The 17,610-nt window shown below is 41.2% G+C and overlaps 1 protein-coding gene across 3 annotated transcripts in view; it reads left to right on the forward strand.

The window, feature by feature from the left end:
* The window catches only part of RALA (RAS like proto-oncogene A), a 734,484-nt gene that overhangs the window by 447,437 nt on the left and 269,437 nt on the right, over nt 1–17,610 (forward strand). For all 3 annotated transcript variants that reach the window (XM_044064842.1, XM_044064841.1, XM_044064843.1), the window contains exon 3: nt 16,470–16,678. In XM_044064842.1, coding sequence (XP_043920777.1) covers nt 16,470–16,678 — 209 coding nt within the window. The remainder of the gene's footprint in view (nt 1–16,469; nt 16,679–17,610) is intronic.

Genomic DNA, 17,610 nt, shown 5'->3' on the forward strand with positions numbered 1-17,610 from the left:
AATATCCTTCCTTAGATTCCTCTATGGATTTAAGTAGCTGGGAACCTTGTCCCTACTGTTGAGGAATGATTGAAAATGACATCATCAAGTAAAAGGTATGTATTCCCCATAATGTTCCATATATGTTGCCCATTTTCATTCTTCCTCAACTTCCTACCCCACCTCCTTTTATTCCTGGAAAGATAGAAAAGAATTACAGGAACTTCTGTTCTTTGTTTGAGCTCCAGATTCTGCTCCTTTCTGAATTTCCACTGTTGTATAAATTTGTGAGCAGCAAACTAGACCTGAGGTATGTTAGGGTGGTGGGGATTATGGGTAAAGGGAGGAGCTCGACAGTTCAAGTATTTTGCGATCTGGAAGAAGAGGCTGAGTTGGATCCAAGGATAGGATCCAAACCCATCTGTTGAGGAAGAATGACATTAGACTGCACAGATGGAACATTATGGTGAGTACTTAACTCTTCTTATTATCGAATTCTTGGAAGATGAGATGCCAGGAATTATTTTATAATTCATTTCCCAGGCCCCTGCTTGTAAATGTTTCATTTCACAAACCCCTGCTTACACTTATCAAAAGTATCACAACTTGTCAGAGATTTGGGATGCATGGCTAGATCTTATAAAGGCCCTAGTGGTTGTTAGCTTAGTATATACCTATAATAATATTAAAGACGAATATCGTTATGGTTAAAAGGATAGGGGGATGAAAAGAATGTAAAATGTTGTAGTACTATTGTGAAAAAATATTAAATATGTAATTTTGATGATTTTTCATTCATTCCTCAATGAATGGGTTTGGATCTGACACTTTGATCTGACTCTGCCATTACTCCAGCTTGTGGTGATAACAAACTCTCGAGCTCCTGTCCTACCCACAGTGCACCATGCCTCACTTCCCTCAGATCTCATTTGCTGCATTCACGCCCAGATGTGGTTGACACAGCTCTATGGCTACATCGTTCAGTTAAGTGGTTTCTCTTTTAAATAATAATCTCTTTAATATAATAATCTCTCAAAAAAGGCTATCTTGTTTTTTATTGATTCTGACTGTTGCTGTTGGTATTGGTATTGACTGTTGTGAATTTTTCTAATATGTCTGAAAAGGTTTCAAAATGTGTGAGAGATCTGGGCATAAAATAATGGCCACTCTTTCTGTCTCTACTGCTTAGGTGTGGAGCACTTGGATCAGAATTACAACATTTGTCATGCCTTTAATCCCCATGTTTTTACTGAGAGGAAGAATAAGTTGATATTAACTGGTATGTTATCAACTCCTTTTTTGGATGCCTTATCTGGAGTTCAGCCTCCTAAACTAAAAGTTAGGGACTATTCAAAAAGATTCAGGTCTGTTGAATCTTCGGCTTCATCATCATCAGAGCCAAAGAAGAGAAGAGAAAAATTGGATCCTATATCTTCCAGGAGCCAATCTTCTTCAGATACGAGCAAATATACTTTTAGTCCGTCAATATCAGCTCCATCCAGATGTACTTAAGATCCAAAGTCTCCAGATCTGAAGCCTTTGCCTTGCACGGCCTGTTCACCCTCCTTGGATCTAGTACCAGACAGGGTGCCCTCTCCCTTCCTTGAGTGCCACTCTACATCCCCTTCAGTGGTGTCCTCACGTTCCTCCAGAAACCTTATGGAGGCAGATAACTCATCTCCAGCTTCTCGGAGGACAGCTGTTGGAGCAGAAGGAAGTGGCGTTCCAGAAACACACTTTCTTGGCTCCATGGGTTCCTTCTGTCCAGAGCAGTCAACCTTTGAGGTTGTGAAGAAGGTTTTTCTCTGCTCCAGCAAGTCAGATTGGTCCTTCCTCCTCTGAACCACCCTCAACATCCCTACTGACTTTGCTCCTTGATCCTCTTCATTCTGCAACACTGGGACAGCCAGCCCAAAGCTTCCAGACCAGCCAACCAGATGCTGTCATCTCTTCCAATATTTCAGTGGATATCCCACTGAAGAAGTCCCCAGTAAGAAGACATGCAAGAGGAATCTCTTAGACTCCCTCAAAAGTCTGTAACCGAAGATACTGACTTTGATGAGGGAGAAGGATCTCCCAAATCACTACCTGATGACATCTCATTTGGAGACATCCTTAAGACCCTTAAGTAGAAGAGTGGTTGGTCTGCCCAAAACTCAACTCATGGTATTTCTGGAAGGCTTCCAGACTGGCCCATCTACTTCCTAGGTCATTCTGCCCACTGATGACCTCATTGACTTGGTGTCCAAGTGGGAGTGAAGGAGTCTAATATGATTAAGCTGTTCCGTAAGAGACCATACAGGATTCTGGCTCCACCAGTATGGAGAGTGCATTGGAATAAGGGTATACCAGTTGATGCAATGATCGTGGCAGCAGCTATGAAAAAGTAACTTGCAGAACAGAGTTCCACTGTCCATCCCTCTAATGGAAAGTTTAGGGCTTTGGACACATTTGGGAAGTGAGTCTATATGAGTATTTGCTCTCCGATCACTGAACTACTTGGCACACTTCATGAGATTGCAAAAGGACTAGATTAAAGAACTTTCAAATTCCTTTTCAGGGGCCACTATTGCAGAACCCCAAACTTTTGTGGCCTCACAGTTGGCTACTTTTCAGTCCATTGTGAATTTGTCCATGATGCTCATCTTGCATGCTGCAGAAGGTGCCTCAAGGGCTGTGGGTTCAGGCATTTCCTTCAGGAAGCATGCTTGGATGTACCTTTGTGACTTTATGGAGCCCTTAGAGTCATCTTTCGCCAGTGCTCCTTTTGTTGTTTTTTCTTTGTTTGGCCTCGCAGTAAAAGACACACTGTCCAGGTGTGAGAAGGATGGAAAGATCCTGTCTGCATATTTTTCGACCCTCAGCAGACCTTTTTCAGGAACTATCAAGGAGGTCAAGAGATGTGGTTCAGGAAGTCTCAGGGTCCTTTCCATGGCACATGTGGAGATGGTTCTCCCGAGGTGGGGGGGGGGGGGATAATGGCAAAAGATGCACCCTTGGCAGAGGAGGCTCAAAAAACTGAGGGTCTAAGGATATCTTTTCTGACAGACCCTTTCAGCACTCCCGAACAGAGGCTTAATTGCCTTCCTCTGGAGGCAGCTGGTGGGGGGGGGTCTCTTATCTCTGCACCAGGAAGCCTGGGTGCAGATAATCATTTCCAAAGGTTATATTATTCCCTTTTCCCTTCCACCATTGTCACCCAGAAAAATCTCTGATGCTTTCATCCAATCAGAGGAAAGCAGCAGCACTGGAGATATGAAAGCCAATCACTCCAGACCACTTAGAATCCGGAACTTACTCAAGATTCATTTTCTTGCCAAAGAAAACAGGGAACTGGAGACCAATTTTAGATCTCAGTGTGTTGAACAAATCAGTTTGTCACACCAAGTTCTGGGTGGTCACGGTTCAGTAAATTCTGCCTTTTCTGAGCAAGGACAACTGGATGTGTTTGATAGACCTTCAGGATGCATACTATCACATAAAGATGAATAGACAATTCAAAAGGTACTTGCATTTCTGGCTGGGAGGCGGTCATTACCAGTTCAGAGCACTGCTCTTTGGTCTCACCAAAGCCCCCAGGGTGTTCACCAAGTGCATGGCAGTAGTAGCAGCTTTCCTGAGACTGCAGGGATCCCATGTGTTTCCATATTTGAATGACTGGTTCATTACTGCTCCAACCAGGCATAAACTGGTACAGGCATGAGACCAGGTATTGCAGATTTGTTCAAATCCTGCAAAAACATCAGTTACAAGATGTCTCCGTTGCAACCAACTCCAACTTTGAGTTCATAGGAGCAATGTTCAACACAGTATCCATGGTAGCATTTCTTCCCATTGCGAGAGTACAAACAATAAGAAATCAGATCAAGAAAATGTACTAGAATTACAACCTGGTTGATTCTGCAAGCCCTAAGATCAGTGTCAGCAGCAATAATCTTTGTTCCTCTGGCAAGATATCACATGCATATTCTGCAGTGGCCGCTACAAACGCAATGGTCAGTTCTCTTTCAGCTCATGTTGACAAAGATATGAACAACTCAATTATGCAAACTGTATCTCTCCTGGTGGATGCAGTCACAATTATTGCAAGGTTGTCCTTTCAGTCTCCCTCAACCCAAGGCCGTAGTGACCACTGACTCTTCCCAGATTGGATGGGGGGACATTTTCTGGGAAAGACAGTCCAAGGCACTTGGTCCCCAAACAAGCAAATTTGCATATCAGTGTTCTGGAAATGAGAGCGGTGCTTTTGGTGTTGTGAGCATTCCAAGACTCTCTCCCTCTTGGAACAATTGTGATCCAAATGGACAACATGTCAGTGGTTTGATACATCAACAAACAAAGGGGAACCAGATCTTACCCTTTGTGTCAAGAAGCCCTGAGGGTGTGGCAATGGGCGACCTTCAACTGCTTTCTAATTGCAACACAGATTCCGGGGAAATCCAACATGATAGCAGACGGAGACGGACTGAGCAGGTTCATTTTACCTCCTCATGAGTGGTCTCTCAACAGCAAAGTCATGGACATGATTTTCCATGAGTGTGGCCATCATTGCTTGCATCTCCCCTAAACAACAACTACAGCAGCTTCTTTGCCCTAGTCCCCTCACCAGGGGAGTCATCGAGGGAAGTTCTTCTCCACGGTTGGCCCCATAGTCTGTTATATACTTATCCCAAACTCCATTAATTCCCAAGTTCCATCAGAAAGCAGCCACGTTGAAGAGCAAAGTCATCTTCATTGCACCTTACTGGCCTCCACAAATTTTGTTCCCGTTCCTTTGGCCTCATCTTCGGTACCCACCTTGGATCCAACTCCAGATCTGCTATCTCACTCAACATGTAAGATTCATGTGGACATTCCAAACCTCAAACAGACTACATGGTTTCTTCAATTCCATTAACAGCCAGACAACCTATGCACTCTTCGCCTGTCCGTTCCATTCTGTTATCTTCCCATAAACCCTCAACAAGAAAACTCTACAGAAGTAAATGGAGAAGATTTGTTTTTTGTACAGAACAGAATCAGGTAAAACCGTTGTCAGCCTTGATATATTCTGTTCTTGAATTTTTAGCAAGTTTATTTAGTGAGGGTGCTAGTTCATCGACTGTTAATTCCAGCTCGCAGCCATTTCAGATTTCCATGTTAAATTTCAGAATTCATCCTTGGCTTCCACCAAAATATGCAAAGCATTTTTGAAAGGTACGCTTCTACTTGGACCTCCTTACAAAGAGATTCTATGCCACCATGAAATTTAAATTTGGTACTGCAAGCCTTGACACAGTCTACCTTTGAACCTGCAGCTAAATGTGTTTTAAATACTTGACCTGAAAGACTATCTTTTTACTGGCAATTACATTTACTAAAAGAACTGCAGAACTTCAATCAGTGTCTTCTAAGCTCCCATATTTGATTTTCAACAAGGCTAGGGCCACCTTGCGTACCAGGGCTTCCTTCCTGCCTAAGCTGGTGTCAGAATCCATCATCAACAAAACCATTAACCTGCTGGTATTCTTCCCAAACTTTTCAAATAGAGAATATATGCTGCAGTTATTGGATGTTCATAGACAATTACTTTTCTATCTGCACCGAACAAAACATATCAGAAAGTCAGACCACCTCTTTGTTTCTTTTGCACATTGCAAGATGGGTGAATCAGTCACAAAGGTAACTATAGCCAGATAGTTGACAAATTGCATCTCCTTTGTCTATACTAAATTAAGTCTTCCCCTACCAAAATCATTAAAGGCTCATTCAACTAGTTATATGGCTACTTCCATTGTATTCCAGTTGAGCGCATCCATGCATATTTGTGCGGCTGTTACTTGGTCAAATCCTCATACCTTTGTCACTCATTGCAAACTAGATCTGATCTTGAGGGGAACAGCGGCCTTTGGCTCAGTCGTACTCAGGAATGTCCTTCCTTAGAGTCCACTCAGAAATGCAGGTAGCTGGGGACTCTGTCCTATACCTTGAAGAATGAATGAAAAATTGACAACATCAGATAAAGAAATTATGTACTTACCATAACATTTCATCTGTGTTGTCCATTTTCATTCTTTCTCAACTCCCCACCCTCCATCACCCTCCATTTCTCACAAATGACTTCTGGAGTAACGAGATCTTTGAGGACACCAAGGGCACCATATGTCCCTTGTGTTGAACTCCAGTTATGGTAATTCCTTTATAACCTTTCTCTGTCTGTCTCAAGCTGTAAATAGGATCTGAGGGAAGTGAGGCATAGTGCACTGTGAGTAGGAAAGGAACTTGAGAGTTTGTTGATCACCACGAGCTGGAGTAATGGCCGAATTGGATCCAGACTTTTGCATTGAAGAAGAATGAAAATGGACAACACAGATGGAACGTTATGGTAAGTACATAACTTCTTTTTTTTTTTTTAATAATGTCCCCCTATCCTTTTCGATAGTTGCCCTAGGATCTTTTACATCCACCTGTGCTACCACCAACTCAAGCAAATGGAGCCTCAGTTTAATGCCGCACACAAAGAACTGAACACTCAGGAGTGTAGCACCCCACCCTAATGCTACACTATAGTGTCAGCAATCGAACTACCTGGTATGAAAATAGAACCTACAGCCTTTTGCATCAAAGGTGAGTGTGTTTTCTGTTAAACCATTGATGGAATTATTCATTACTTAATAAAACTGAGTAATTTTTTTTCTGATGTCAGATTTTGCACCATTTTGTTTGTTTGATTAATATTCTGCACAGCATCTTGATTTATATTTGTTCAAACACTGGACCAGGTCTACTTTCTCTCTGGAAACTCAAGAAACTGTACTTACCATTGCCGTCAATGGAGTAGTCTATATTGGAGAGGGGAGGCTAAAGCTAGATGACCATGGTCGAGTAAGGCATATAGGGACAAGATGAAAATTCTTAGTAGAGTTTTTCCTGTTGCATATGTGTGGATTTACTAAAGCAGAGCAAGTTGTTCTGTGTTGGTGAAACAAAAACTGTTTATACTTGCCTCAACTAGTCAAAATCACATTTATTGCAAGGTCTTCAGAGCATCCCCATATGCTCAGTATGGGATGCAAGCAACCCATTTTACCCTGCAGTAGAACAGAAAGGATTTACCAGCTATTCTTTCCCACAAGTATAAAGCATAGTTCTTTGGTCGTATTTTATCAGAAAAGTGAAGCATGGGCCAGTGTATTGGCTGCTCCCCCACAGTGTTGTCTCATGGTTTGCATCACTGGAAAGCCAAATGTAGATGTCATTAGATAGATGAGTTTTCTCTAAGAAAGCCAGCATAATATCCATTGAGTGCAGCTTCCACTGTTTTTGACAAACATCACTCAGCACTTAAAAACAATCTTATTGAGTCTTAGCAGCAGTGGTTTAAAGAACTCAAGATTACCTCATTTCTCCAGCCTCTAAGCCACTAGATGAACTTTGGACACAATGTCTGCAGTCTTTAAGATGTATTCACAGCTTGTGTATGTGCACTTTTATCCCGGGTCTTTTAGTTTTTCATAAACTAATTTTTTTCAAGTTGTTTAATTTGTTTTGTGTTCTGTTATGAAAGGTAATAAGATTCTTCATCAGGTTATTGCTGTAGTATTCTTAACATCTGAGACTTTCCTCACAAAGGTTCCATTTGTCTGACCAGATGCACCAGCATTAAGGTGTAAGAGGTACATGCATCCATTCCATTTTCAGAACTTTCCTGCTGAGTTAATCTATGCAGTCAACTGTCAACATCACAACAGTTTCCCCTTTCTGTCGGATACAGTCTGTGAAGCTCAGGCAAATATTTGCTTCATTAGGGATTCTTTCTTGTATTACAGTTTGTTATTTTCTGACTTATCAGTATCAGAAAAAGGGAACTGCTTCTGTGGTAGACAGATATCTTAACAAGAACACCAAGCTGTTTATTTTGTCTTGGGGTGCAACATGAAGTTAAATTCTGTCAGGTTTGACATAGTTTTGCTCTTAAAACTCTCAGAAGTCACCTTAGGGCCCTTTACCAGTATCTTGAAAACAAAAGGTTATCATTGCCGGCATGTGAGAGTATGTTGTCTCTTTCTTCACCTTCTGTGTTTGACACTCCACGTAAAAATAAAACAAAGGGATAAAGGTCTAAAAGAAGTCATTGACTCTGCAAACCTCTGCTAACCTCTGCTTTCTCTTCTCAGTTGGTGAATGATGAACCTGGTGAGGTACTTTCACAGCACCCCCCCCCCCCGAAACATCCAGTGTTGTCTCCCAGTCCCTCTAGCATTCTACGTATGAAAGCTGTTATGACCAGGAACAAAGACCTATCCATTGCTTACAACTATCCTTCTGACTCTTATCCTGGCCATCTGAAGACGAGTTCCCTCAAACCTATAGTTACAGTAACAGAGGGGGAAAGGGGTTTTTCATCAAGTTTGTCAGAGAACAGATTGAAAGTTTCAGAGTAGAGATCTATCCCTCATCCCCATAAACATCAGGCAGAAATCCCATGTAAAAGGTTGCAGAAGGTGAAACACTATATGTTCATCATGTTCATCACCGCTGCAGTACCCTTAGCTTACATGGGTTATATCCCACCAAGGGTGGAACAGCCAGCCAACTTACAAAGCTTCAGGACACCTTCCACATACCCAGTCAGTTGACTCGAACCCAGCTAACTAAAAAGGCAGGTTTAGGAACCAAGCCCTTTAGAGCTTTCCTGCTGCTGAAGAGTATGCTCCTTTGATGTTTTTGAGCATCAACAGTTTGTTTATTCTGTTCCTTTGCTAGGGAAAAACCTTCCATTTAAAAAAAATGCTTGTTTAATAATAATTTCCTGTTCAAGAAAGTTATGTGAATTGTAACGGACTGTCATGAGACTGTATTTTACTTTTAAACAAGAGCGCACTTTTTCCTGTCAGTTTAAAATTTGTTTTAAAGTAATTGAAAACCATTTTTTCTGTGCAGAAATTGTGTTTGTTTTACTTTTGTGTGTTGGGGGTGGGGAGGTGAAAGATGTTTTAAAGTGCTTTTTACTCTGTTTCTGTGTAAAAAAGTGACTTTAAAGACTTTTTATTTTTACTGGCTTTTGTTACTTATTTTTCCCAGGAAAGAAGCGCCATTTTTACCTTGACCATGGAACAAAGTACCAGTCCATGGTCTACCTTCCAGCCTCAAGAAGAAAAAGTTAAACAGTCTTTGCCGCCACAGCAGGCTAACTGTTTCAGCTGCAAGTGGGTGATTCTGCTGTGGCTAAAATTATTTCCTCAGACCTTTTATCTTTTACCTTAGATCCCTCTGGTGTAGTACCTACAGCCACATCCTATGTGGCCGTTGGAATCCCCTCAGTCGGCAAGTGAGACCCACTCTTATCAGCCCTGGGAGGGGGAACAGGGAAGGCTTCCCTGTTTTGTCAGAATGTTGTACCCATCCCCTGGGGAATCTGCTGATGCCATTAATAACACAGTCTGCCCCATTTTCCTGTCAAAAAGAAGCAGAAAACTAAACATAGATCTACTCCTCCTCAAATTTTCGTAGACAGGAGTAGTTTACTGGGTCTGGCTTAGAGTTTAATTCAGGCTATTGATTATTTTAGTAAGGTAGTTTCTGTTGTAACTACCTTATTTCCTAAAGATATTCAACTCTCTAAATCTGGACAAGACAATGAAGGTTCAGGAAGTTATAGGGTTTTCTCCACAAATTTTCTGGGTCAGACTTGAGGAGAGTTCAGTTTCTGATTCTCCTTGTGGGGGTTTCTCTTTCTCTGAGACTATTTCCCAAATGTGCCAGTGTTTTCAGTGGGAGAACACGGAGGTTTATCAAGTCCCTCAAAAATACTGTGAGCTGTTCTTACTGAAGGAATTTCCAGAACCTATATATACCCATCCCTCTAGTTCTGTCAGTTTTGGAGGATGTGGGTCATAGGCTACAGTTTTCCAGATGGTCAGCCAGCTGCTCCAAAAAGGCAGATAGAATTTATAAAGTTCCTCAGTCTTTTAAGTCTGTCACACCTGACTCAGAAGCTATACATTTAGTTAATCGTACTGCTGATAAACATTCAGTTAATTCCAATCTTACTCTTTCCGATAAGGATGGGGAATAGTATTGATAAGTATGGGAAAATGTTTATACTTCTGCAGCTTTGATTTTCAGAAATTTTAATTGTCAGACTCTTATGTTAAGGTTTAGTGTTACTAATTGTGATAGTATGAGGAATGTTTGAAGTCACTATTGTGTGTGTGTGACTCGATACTTCTTCCATGGTATCATCATTGGTACTGTTTTGAAGAGGTTTTTCCTGGCTGCACTCTTAGAACCTTCCAAATGATGTTAAAAGTGAGATTTTAAATTCTTTTTTGGGTAGAGGTTTAGTTTTTGGTTCTTCTGCTACAGAAGTGATCAAGTCTGATGAAAATATCTAAGGGATTCTCTAACCCCTTGTCCAGTTTTGACGAAAAAAAGAAAAACACTCTGCACAAAATTCAGGTAAACAGACATTTAAGAAGACATGCTAAGGGGGTTCCAAAAATAATTCAGGATCCTCCTAAAAACTAAGGACAGTCCAACAATTCAGAAACACTATTCAAGGGACATTGTCACCTACCTCCCACCATAGCAGCCCCCTTTCCCTTACAGAAAGTCTAAATCTCCACTTTCCCCTTTGGCAACAGTTTCATACAAACATGTTCTGAAATTATTCATCAAGGTTATTTTACAGGAGGTTATTCTTCATCCAGCAAACCAGTCTCTTATTTCCACCTGTACTTAATTACATGCTGTACTAGGGAGTGATAGAATCAGTTCCTACGTTTCAGGTTGGGAAAGGTTTTTATTCAATGATGTTTTTAGTGCCAAAGAAAGAAAATACTTGGAAACTAGTTGAAAATGATGTCACTTCACAATCTGTTGCTTCTTTCATCCTTATTCAAGTTTCCTGGCAACACTGGATTTAAAAAAATGCTCATCGTCACACCCCTATTTATCCAGACTTCAGGTGTTTCTTAAGGTTTTGTGTGTCTGGATTACATATTTATTTCTATGCCTTTGGACTAATCCCCTGCACCAAGAATGTTCACAAAGTGTATACCTCCAGTTATAGCTCATTGCAGGTTACAGGTTATCCACATTTTCCCATATTTAGTTGTTTTGTTATCTTTCCAGAGTCTGTTTCAAAGTGTCAGGAATCTATCATTTGGGTGACAGATCTCTTACACAAACTAGGATTCCAAGAGAACATTCAGTTTTTTTTTACCCATTCACACAGGATTGTGTTCCTGGGGTGACAGCTAGATACCTCACTTCAAAGAGCTATTCCTTCACAGGAAAAAAATATGTGTGTATTTAGATCTGTTTCTAAGATTTTCCTCTCAGACTCAGGTTTTTGGATCTCATGATAACTATGATTCTTATGACAGCCCTGGCTAGACTCTACATATCTGAAGTCTTTTTGGTCTCAGAACCAGCATCCGTTGTTTTTTCAAATCCCACTGCAGGAGTTTGCCAGAAGAGAAATCTCTTGGAGGAGACAGCAAAAATCCATAAAGCTGGGTCTCCCCTTCCCCTTCCCTCTTCCAAAGCAGTTAAGTTTGCTGGGGGAACAGTTTCATGAGGGATAAATGTACAAGGTGTATGGGACACCAAGGACATAGAGGTAAAAGAGATGCTTTCAAGGCACTCAGTTGTCTGAATCATCTGTCATCCCCAGAACCTCTTCAGGCTGTTACATACAGTACCACAGTCATGTGGTACATGTACAAGCAATGAGAGAACCAAGTTGTACCCTTTGTGCAGACTAGCCATTTTACCTTGGGATGTAGCTTCACCACACAGTCTCACTGTACAGGCATCCTGCATTCCGTCAGAGCAAAGTTATGTGGCAGACAAGCTGGGTAGGACAAGGCAGACCCTCACAAATAGAAACTAGATCAGGGGGTCTTCCCAGATGTGATACAGCTGTCGGGAGTTCTTCAGGTAGACCTCTTTGCCTCCTTCCAGGTCTCCATGCAAAAAGAGAGATTGCTTTTCTTTTCCATGGACAGGAATTTTCCTGTACATTTTTTTCTACTCCACAAGTAAACAGGGTACTTCTGAAGATTCAGGAGGAGTCTCCCAAGGTCATAGTGATGACTCCCCTTTGCCAAGGCAACAGTGCTTCTCCCTTCTTTTGGAAATGGGCATGGACAACTGCCACAAGATTTCCTCACCGACTGCATCTACTCACACAAGAACAAGGGTGTTTGATGTACCCATTCCCAGTCATCTTCAACTGACTGGATGACAGAGTCTTAATTCCCCTTAGGCACCAGTTTACTGAGGGCATGCAGCAGGTAGTAATGGAGGCAAAAAGTCTGTTACTAGAAAATCGTATATTAGCAAATGGAAAAGGTTTTCTAATTGGTACCAACAACATAACCAGCACCCATTCAGGGTAAATTGTTCTGTAGTTTTAAAATATTGGTGTGATTTACTATCCTATGGCCTTTCTTATTCCTCCATCAAGATTGTCTTTTATCTGCCATTTCAGCTTGTCTGCCCATGGATCCCTCTATATCACTGCATTTTCTTATCAAAATTTTTTGAAAGGGGGTTTGCATAAGAGGATCTTAATTTTGTGTTAGAGAAACTAACACTTACTCCATTTGACCCCGCTAACTTGGCAGATGAGTTTCTTAACCTGGAAAAATATGTTTTACTGATTGCTTTCATCTTATCTGACTTGCAAGCTCTTATGATGAGTCAGCCCTGTCTGATTTTTCACAGAGGACAGGGTTTTTCTGAAAATGAGTTCCTTTATGCCTAAAGTGGTATCAGAGTTTACTTTAAGCCAAAATATCTATCGCCCCAGTTTCCTTCCTTAATCTAAAAATGAGAGAGAAAGGCTACTCCGTACCTTGGATGTCCACAGACGACTCCAGTACTGTCTTGACTTTCATGGCTTAGACTCTCTCTCTCTCTCTCTCTCTCTCTCTCTCCCTCCCTCTCTCCCTCTCCCTCTCTCTTGGCCTGAAAGCTCTGATGGGCTTGACATCCAAACCTGTTTTTGTAGTCAGCCCTGCTTAGCTGTAATTGACTTATGGTTTAGGCTTGTGGAAGGTGCCCTAAAGCTTTGGAAGCTGGCCTGCTGTTATATCTTTGGTAGGATGTGACCCATATAGCTAAGGCTACTGCAGCAGTGATCATTTGGGCATCTCCTATTATGGTAAGTTTGCTTACACAGCTGTACTTTTCCTCCTACGCCTGTACAAATTTTCCCGAGAAATCTCTTCCTCAGACCACTTAAGATGACTGGTTTGCTTTAGCACAAGGAGTATTAAAGGCTGTTCAAGCCTTACAGTCAGGACAAACCACTCATTCTCCTAATTAAAAAAAAAAAAGATTCTTGGCCAAACAAGTAGCTGTAGAACTCAGTCTAACAGTCCCATTTTTACAATCTCTGCTTCAGCAGAACATTGTGACTGATGCCTCATACTTTGCATTGGGAGCTTGCTCGCAAGAAATCAAGGTTCAGGGTCTGTGGAGACCCTTACAGAAGAAAAAAGATATCAGTATCTAGGAGATTATTGCTCTAATCTGGTCTCAAAGCTCATCACCAGCTGTTTACACCAGTTGGTTTGCAAGCAGTGACAGTGCTGCAGTTATGTGGTGCATAAACCAGGTGAGACAAAATCTTAACCTCTTTGTAGATTAGCCATGAAAGCTTGGGAAGTGGCCATTTAACGCAGTCTCTTTTTACAAACAGTCTACTTGCCCTCTCATCTGAACACAGTGGTAGGTTATATAAGTCAACATGTTTGCATCAATAAAAAATCCTGCCAGTGGAGCAGATAATGGGCTTTGTATCAAAAGATTCTAACAGACAATGACAGGGAAGAAAAGGCATTCAGAAGTAAGACAGACTGTAGTTGCTGAAGCAGCAGCACCCTTTTTTACTGTATATATGCCTTTGTCTGAAGGACAGACTTTCAGATATGTAGATAAAGTTGCATCTCCTGCAAACCAGAAAATTTTGTCGGGCGTTGTTGACAAAGTCAGGAGGTTAGGTACAAACCCGTATGTCATCCGGTGGATAGCCAGCTGGCTCACAGACTGGACCCAGGAAGTTAGAATTGAGGAGTCCACTTCTACAAAGAGGCCAGTCACAAGTGGAGTCCCTTGGGGATTGGTTCTTGGACTGCTCCTTTGTGTAATTTACTTCTCAGAAGTCAAGGCCAATGTCAGTGATTTCTGGATGACTAAATTTGCAGATGATTGCAAATTAAGAGCTGCTGTTGAATCTCACACTGACACAGATGTTCTCCAGGAGGTGCTGATACAGACAAACAACTGGTGTCAGAGCCATGTACTAAAACTAAATGCCAAGACATGCATAGTAGTATCTTTTGGGAAGTCATCCATCTCTGGTAACTGTCATATTGACAACACACCCCTTAGAGTTGACCCAGTAGTCAGGGACTTAGGAACACATATAGATAGTAATCTAGCTTTTGACCATCACGTGTCTACAGTGATGAGGAAATCATGTTATGTTGCGCAATTTATAAACAAAGGTATGGCATCTAAGTCCAAGGAAGTCATTGTTCTGCTGTATTCGGCATTCATCAGACATTCATCAGACCTGTCATTGAGTACATTGCCCCCTCTGGTATCTACCCAACCAGGCATATCCAACAATTGGAAAGTCCAAAGAGATTCCTCACTAAAAGAATACAGGGAGTAAGTAAAATGTCCTGTGCAGACCACCTCAAGGCCCTGTCCCCTGTATTCTGTCTCCTACAGGCTTTTGAGGGGAGATTTATGCCTGGCATACAGAGCATTGTCAGACCCCAGTCTCATGGACCTCCTGCATATCCACAAAACAAACAGCACCAGAATTACCCCTTTTAAAGACTTATTAAACGTTGCCTGTGATATAAATAGGATCTGCTGGAGAGATGGGTGTGTATCCCAGAGACTGCCCTGTTTACGGAACAGACTCCATGTCCATGTGAAGCAAAGTTCCTCCCTAACCCAGTTCAAGTGCAACTTGGACAATTGGATGGGAGACCAGAAATTCATACCTGGTTTGGCTCCTATGTCTCTAATGGGTACAGGTAACCTGTAAATGGTTCATCTCCCAGGCCAATGCTTACACTTTTCAAGGGTATCAGAACTTCTCAGAGATTTGGGATGCATGGCTAGGCTTATAAAATGCTCTTGTAGTCGTTAGCCTAATAAACACCTATGAAGCTATAATCTTATTTGTCAAAGTGAGCCTGGGTTATAGTTAGGTCTGTGTATTGTGGAGCTAATGTGGCAGCCCCTTTGAATATAGCAGATGTCAGATTTTGCAATACATATTAACAACAGATCTGTTAAAGCTTACTTTTGAGGTACGTTTGTGCTGAACCAGCTGGCTGGTAGGTAGTATATTCAACATATCTAAATTTCTGAATTTGTGTCACAAGTCTGGAAGCATGGCATTACCTTTGTACCTCCTAAATTAAAAGTAAACAAAAGGAAGTGCATTAGACTAATGTGTTTCTGAAGGTGAAAGCAAGGAGTGCTAAAAATCAGATGTGCAGCCTTTTCAATTTTGTGTATTACCAAGCTTAAAACTTTTCTCCAACTTTTACACTTTTTATTATTGCAGCATATGTGTTATGAGTAAGATTAGCATGCAAAAGTAAGCTACTGTAGTTCATGTAGATGCCTTCTCAGAGTGCTTGTACCCTTTCAGGATGGTTTATTTAAGTGTCTTTAGTAAAGAAACATTGGAACAAACATGACAATTTCCAAGTTCTCAAATTACTTCTGATCCTGTTGAACTGGAAATGCTAGTTGTATCAGCTGCATGAAGCCTGTTCACTTCTAGTCATGTTTGTAATGTCAGTGTACCCTTTGGTGATCATTTGTTGACAAAATGAGGCTTACATTATCAAAAACATTTCCATAAAAATTGTTGATTTAGGCTTACTGACAGTGGTGCTATAGTTTAAGAGGTGATCACATTAAAAGTTGGACACTGCCTGTATATAGTACATGACTCATACTAACAACTGGTGTAGTATTGGTGACAGATGAAATGTTTTGTACTGTAAGAGTAGGGAGAGTGATTTTCTGACCCATGGTTTTGCTACTCATGACAGAACTCCTTTCAAAATCTCACAGTACAGAATATTTCATGTATCAGATTCTAGGTTTGCTCATGTGTACAGATACAAATGAGGAATGATACGTATATTTTCAGAGGTGACTTCTGTGCACTCAGTAGCAAAATGGTTTGCCTAATCACAAGAATGTCCATGTAGCAGATGTGTTTAAGCGTATGTATAATATGTTTTCTTTCATTGTACAATGGCTATAACTTCTGTCAGTAATGCAACCTAGGGAGGGATGTGAGTTAGCACATTCACATATTTTACAGTAACAGACTGCATTGCATACCATGGTCATGTTTTTACTAAAGCAGTGTTGCTTAACCCATTGTTTGAAATACAGAGTTAGGACTTCTTATAGTGTCATTCTTTAAAGCTGACTAACTCTTTTGTGATTCCCAGTTTGTAGAAGACTATGAACCAACAAAGGCAGACAGCTACAGAAAACGAGTAGTACTAGATGGCGAGGAAGTACAGATAGACATCCTGGACACAGCGGGCCAAGAAGACTATGCTGCTATAAGAGACAACTACTTTCGCAGTGGAGAGGGCTTCCTCTGCGTCTTCTCCATTACAGAGCAAGAGTCCTTTGCCGCAACAGTTGATTTCAGGTACGGAAATGTTCTACTTAAGCTATTCCATTATTTTGTTACAGTTCACATTGCACTAACACTTTTTAATGGATCATTGGGGTGTGTAATGTATGGTTTTCTGATACGCGGGCTGTTTACCCTTTAAGTACTACTGGTTTATTGCACCTTGCGCAGGGATGTGTTTCACTGAATTTTTCCACTTTAGATTCTAGCTAGTGCTTCTGGTACAAGACAGTAACTGTGACTGAATGTGAACATGTTTTCTAGAGTTGTCAGCAGACTTCATAAGTTCATAGGTGAATACTAAGCTAACTACCCAGAAGGGAAATTTTAAGCCTAGCCAGTAACACAAGGTCAGAATCAAACCTTATACCTTGTGTTTATGAGAGGAATACCTTGACCATTGTGTCAGCATCCACTGAACAGTAGAGCTGGGGAGGATAGACTGGTGACTTGTGTTGTGATTTGATCCTCTGAGACAACTGAGTAGTATAGGGTGTGTGATGACTGTGGACATCATTCAGTTTTCAGTCTGGTGTGTTTTTCCTCTCATTTGTCTGTATTTTACAGTTGCAAGTTCCTTTCCAGTGCAGATCGCTACACATGATATGCATTAACCTTTCCAGATACTGGTTTGTAAGCCAATAGATATCTAATTTCTACATCACAGAGCTTAACCCTAAGTATGACTTAAGCACAGGGCACTGTTTTGAAAGTTGACAGTGTCATTTCTAGGTGGATTTCAGGACATAGGGGCTATTGTTGGGACCAAGTGCAGAAAAAATAACAGCACTGGACCTTTCCACTTTCCAGGGAGCTGGGGTAGTGTATTTAGTATAGTTGATAGGCGGATGAATAAGAGTATTTAGTATAAGTTGATAGGCTGATGAATAAGAAAAGGCGGGTAGTTACGTGTTATTTGTTCTTACTCATTAAGGTTAAAAAAAAGA

This window comes from Protopterus annectens, chromosome 3.part0, assembly GCF_019279795.1.
Source record: "Protopterus annectens isolate FY-2018-M chromosome 3.part0, PAN1.0, whole genome shotgun sequence".
NCBI classification, from domain to species: Eukaryota; Metazoa; Chordata; order Ceratodontiformes; family Protopteridae; genus Protopterus; species Protopterus annectens.